A 5,299-nucleotide genomic window follows, 5' to 3' on the forward strand; every position below is an offset into this window, starting at 1 on the left:
TTGAGCGTAAAATATTTTCTAGAAATGAAGAGTTGAGCTGAGTGAAGCTTCAGAACAAAAGAGCATCAGGTTTACATTCAGGATTTTATTTTATTTTATTTATTTTTAACAGAAAAAAGGGGATCAGCCGACAGGACAACAGAGACGCAAACACCAGATCACATATCTGATTCATCAAGTGAGTCTCAATCTGTCTGTCTGCCGCTTTATCTCTTCCTTTATTTACTTGATCTGTTTAACTTGCTACTTGTGTGTAAATGATGGTCGTGTGTGTGTTCGTGTTCATCAGGCGAAGGAGCGAGAGTTGGAGCTGAAGAACAGCTGGTCTGACAATAAACTCACTCGCAGGCAAACTCAGGCCAAATATGGCTTCTAGAAGATCCGCAACTGTGTCTCTCTCTCTCTCTCTCTCTCTCTCTCTCTCTCTCTCTCTCTCTCTCTCTCTGAGTGTGAGTGTGTTATTTGTGTTGGGTTGAGATGGACGTGTTGGTCTGAGTCATTTCGGCGCTGATTGAGAGAAAGCTCCATCACTTTATGTAACATGAGATGAAATCTGAAACATCCAGGTGTGCGTGCGTGCAGACACATGTTCATTTACCTAAAGGCTCAAATGTACCAGAAGTTGACCCCACCCACTCACTCCTGTTATTCTGACCCACATCTCTCTCACACACACACACACGGGAAGTGTCTGGCCTCCGGCTTAGCACCAAACCTGTGTGTGTGTGTGCACACTTCTAATGTACAAACCCCGCCTCCAGACTTTAGGCCACGCCCCTATGGTGTTGGTTTGCAGTGATGCCACATCTGAACTGGTGGCTTTACACTTCACTTCATTAGAACAGTTTAGTTTTAGGCTGAAACACTCCCTCATATTAAATAATCAGCTCCTGTTTGAGCTCCTCGGCAACAGATCTGTGGAGTGTGTGTGTGTGTGTGTGTGTGTGTGTGTAGTAAGTCAGTAATACTCTGTATAGCAGTTTGTTTTTAACGTGAAGAAACTCACAATACAATAAAGAGATAAAGTGTGAAAGAGAGGTCGTGTGTGTTTGTGTATATGAGAAAGAAGCAAGAAGTCCATCTAAGGACTTCCTGTCCTGTGTATACCTTTCTGAGGCTCTTGTTCTGACTGTGAAAGTGTTTGGAGGTGTTTAATCACCCACTCGCTGGTGTACAGAGCCGACATCAGGCGAGTAATAAACACCGTGTGTGAGAAATGAAGCAGAGTTACTGATAACACCCTGAAGATCATCATTTTCCTCTAACAGCATAACCCCCACTGTTTTTCTTCTCCTGACACCACAGCACTGTGGCAGTGATTAGTTACTCTCCGCTGCTCACCAGCAGCAGTGAAGATCTTCATGTTGGAACGGACTGATATAATCTGGGTCCAGATGGTAGTTTTTGAAAATAAGCTGGGACCCACGACATACTTTTCTATTCCTGTGCTAACAAGAAGGAGAGGTGTTCTTATTCATCCTATCAATGGGGTAAACTCATCAAATCTCCTTCCAGTTCCAAAACAACCACAGAACACTTCTGTGGAAATTACCCCCACATTCACTGTAAAACTAGCTCTTCAGAATGTAAGATCACTTAATAAGCCTTTTTTAATTAATGACTTCATCGGTACACACAAACTGGATTTTATACTTCTTACTGAAACTTGGCTTGAACAATCAAGCAGCTCTATTACTCTTATTGAAGCAACTCCCCCACTCTTTGATTTCATGAGTGTTGGAAGAGCCAATAAACGGGGAGGAGGAATAGCAAATATATACAAGGCATGTTTTCAGTACAAACAGACAACTCTTGGTGATTTTACATCTTTTGAATACCTAAGTGCAATCCTAAAATGTTCTTCTAACATATTAGTGTTGACTATTTACAGACCACCAAGACTTTCTGCACCACTGTTCCTAGAGGAGTTTGGGGAACTGTTGTCTAATATTTGTTTAGATTTTGACAATCTTATTATTTCTGGGGATTTTAACTTCCATGTTGATAATCCAGATAACACGTATGCAAATGAATTTCTTACACTGATTGATGCCTTCAACCTAACACAACATGTACAAGGGCCAACACACTCCCATGGCCACACCCTCGACCTTGTCATCACTAAGGGTCTTAATGTATCTACTAGTGTCATGGACCTGGGTATATCTGATCATTTCTGTGTTTTCTTTGATGTTTCCATTTCCCCTCACTTTCAAAACAAGTCTGTGACTGTAAAAAAGAGGGTAATTACCAATGGCACAGCAGCTCTTTTTGAGCAGGCACTCTCAGAACTCCCATGTCAATCTTCAGATTGTGCAGATGATCTAATGGAAATTTTTAATTCAAGAATGAATCACATTATGGATGCTATTGCTCCTTTTAAAACCAAAAGAGTCATAGACAAAGGAAAAGCACCCTGGAAACTAAATCCAGCAGTTAAAATGTTAAAGAGGGAATGTAGAAAGTCTGAAAGAAAATGGCGTAAATCTAAACTCCAGATTCATTATCAAATCGACAAAGGGATGTTATGTAAATACAACTTAGAAATTTCTAAAGCAAGACAGTCTTTTTTTGCTGACATTATTAATAGGAATATCAACAATACCCGTGTGCTATTTTCTACAGTTGAAAAGCTAACAAAACCATCAAAACAAATGCCTTCTGAATTTCTCTCAGTTAATACATGCAACGACTTTGCATCTTTTTTCAAAGGAAAGATTTATAAAATACGTATGAATATAGCCACACAGGTGCAAACACTTCAAAATCTGGAACCACTGGATAACGAGAGAGGGGGTCGTAATACAATGTCAACATTTAGTTTAATTGATGTTGAGACTGAGAAAAACAGTACAAAGTCTCAGCTCCTCCACATCTGAACTGGACATTTTACCTACAGTCTTTTTCAAATCTGTTCTTCACCTAATATCAGACGAGGTACTTCAGATTATCAGCACCTCCTTACGAACTGGCATGTTTCCCTCATCTCTGAAAAAAGCGGTTGTAAAACCCCTACTGAAAAAAAATAACCTGGATGTCTCAGTACTCAACAACTACAGGCCTATATCCAATTTGCCATTCGTTGGTAAAATAATTGAAAAAATTGTTTTTAATCAATTAACTGCCTCCCTGACATTAAACGGATGTTTTGATAAGTTTCAGTCAGGTTTTCGTGCCAATCATAGCACTGAAACAGCTCTTACTAAAGTCATGAATGACCTACGTCTTAATTCTGATGCTGGTAAAACATCAGTCTTGGTGCTTTTAGACTTAAGTGCTGCATTTGACACGGTAGATCATTCCATACTGTTACATCGACTGGAGCATTGGGTTGGATTTACTGGTATAGTAATCAACTGGTTAAAATCTTACCTACAACAAAGATTTTTTATGTGGCCATTGGAAGCCACAGTTCATCACCAGTGTCCTTGAACTGTGGGGTTCCCCAGGGCTCAATCCTGGGACCATTACTATTCAACCTTTATATGCTCCCACTTGGACAAATTATTAAGAATAACTCAATAAACTTCCATAGCTATGCAGATGACACTCAGCTTTACTTAGCTATATCACCTAATGACTATGCCCCTCTTGAGTCTCTTCATAGATGCATTGACCAAATTAACAAATGGATGTCTCACAATTTTCTTCAGCTGAACGCAGATAAAACTGAAGCAATTATATTTGGCAAAAAGGAGGAAAGGCTTAGGATTGCCACTGTTCTTGAAACTAAGGGGCTTAAAGCAAAGGATACTGTCAAAAACCTTGGTGTCCTTATTTACAGCGAACTTAACTTCAACAGTCATATGAAAGTGGTAAAAAAGTCTGCATTCTATCACCTAAAAAACATTTCTAAACTCAGGGGTCTCATGTCAAAACATGATCTAGAAAAACTTATTCATGCTTTCATCTCCAGTAGGGTTGATTACTGCAATAGCCTTTTCACAGGTCTTCCAAAAAAGATCATCAAAGAGCTTCAACTAATCCAAAATGCAGCAGCAAGGGTTCTTACAAGAACAAAAAGGGTCGTCCATATCACTCCAATCCTAAGGTCTCTGCACTGGCTCCCAGTGAGCTACAGAATTGACTTTAAAGCATTACTTCTTCTATTTAAAACATTAAATGGGATGGGACCCAGCTACCTACTGGATATGTTTCAATTATATGCACCAACTAGGTCTCTAAGATCACAAGAGAAAAACTTGCTAGTAATACCAGCTGTCAAAACGAAGTGTGGTGAAGCAGCCTTTAGTTGCTATGCTGCTAAGCTTTGGAACCAACTTCCAGATGATATTAAAAATACTCCTACTGTTAGTTTTAAATCCAGGCTCAAGACAAAGCTGTTTTCAGATGCTTTCACTTGATTAATTTTTACCTAAGTAATTAATTTCCTTTAACATAATTTCTTTTAATTTTGATTTTAATGATTTTACTTTCTTTATTTTAATTTCTTTTTAATCTTGGATTTTAATGATTTTACTTTTACTTTAATTCTTTGTTACTGTGATCCTCGTAGATTTTGTCTGCGGGACGATTTTTGGTGATCCTCGTAGATTTTGTCTGCGGGACGATTTTATTTGGTGATCCTCGTAGATTTTGTCTGCGGGACGATTTTTGGTGATCCTCGTGGAAGAGCCACAGGAAGAGCGCGCTTTATGAGTTAAACCCATAATAATAATTAATCTCGAGGCTGATTCCTTTTTTGAACTTTATTTCATTTTATTATTTTATTTCTACTATTGTTTAATTCTTATTATTTTTCTTCCCCAATTATTTTATGTAATTTTATTTTCTATTGTTTACTGTTCTGCTTTTACTTCTGTAAAGCACATTGAACTGCCACTGTGTATGAAATGTGCTATATAAATAAACTTGCCTTGCCTTGCCTTGCTGCTGGCCCAAAGGGGGTTATATCATGGCGATGGCCATCTGTCTGTCGCAGGAAGGGTACTCACCTGAAATCACCTCCTTTCCTGAAATAACTTTTGGAGGAATTTCACAGAACTTGACAGGATTCTTTGTTATATGTCAGTAATACACATTTAAATATGTCTTCACCAGCTGGATACACACACATACCAAAGCCCCGTCTCACAGGGAAGGGTGGAGGTCTAGCTGCAGTTTTCCGATGTGGTTTGAAACTTAAAGAGATTGTTTTTCATGATGTAACATCCTGTGAATATCTGGTTTTGAAAACCTCCACTCCCACACCGATGTTGCTGCTCTTAATCTATCGACCTCCCAAATCATCGCCATCTCTCTTTCTGTCTGAACTGAATGAACTGCTAACTGTAGCCTC

At 39.0% G+C, this 5,299-nt stretch overlaps 1 protein-coding gene across 1 annotated transcript in view; it reads left to right on the forward strand.

Annotated features, from left to right (window-relative positions):
- Nucleotides 1-1,033, forward strand: part of prcc (proline rich mitotic checkpoint control factor) — a 14,719-nt gene extending 13,686 nt beyond the window's left edge. The window contains exons 6-7 of the mRNA XM_060942385.1: nucleotides 113-178; nucleotides 290-1,033. Of these exons, the coding sequence (XP_060798368.1) occupies nucleotides 113-178; nucleotides 290-376 (153 nt within the window). The 3' untranslated portion in view covers nucleotides 377-1,033. The remainder of the gene's footprint in view (nucleotides 1-112; nucleotides 179-289) is intronic.
- The last annotated feature ends 4,266 nt before the right edge of the window (nucleotides 1,034-5,299 follow it).

Source organism: Neoarius graeffei, chromosome 16 (assembly GCF_027579695.1).
Source record: "Neoarius graeffei isolate fNeoGra1 chromosome 16, fNeoGra1.pri, whole genome shotgun sequence".
Taxonomy (NCBI): domain Eukaryota; kingdom Metazoa; phylum Chordata; class Actinopteri; order Siluriformes; family Ariidae; genus Neoarius; species Neoarius graeffei.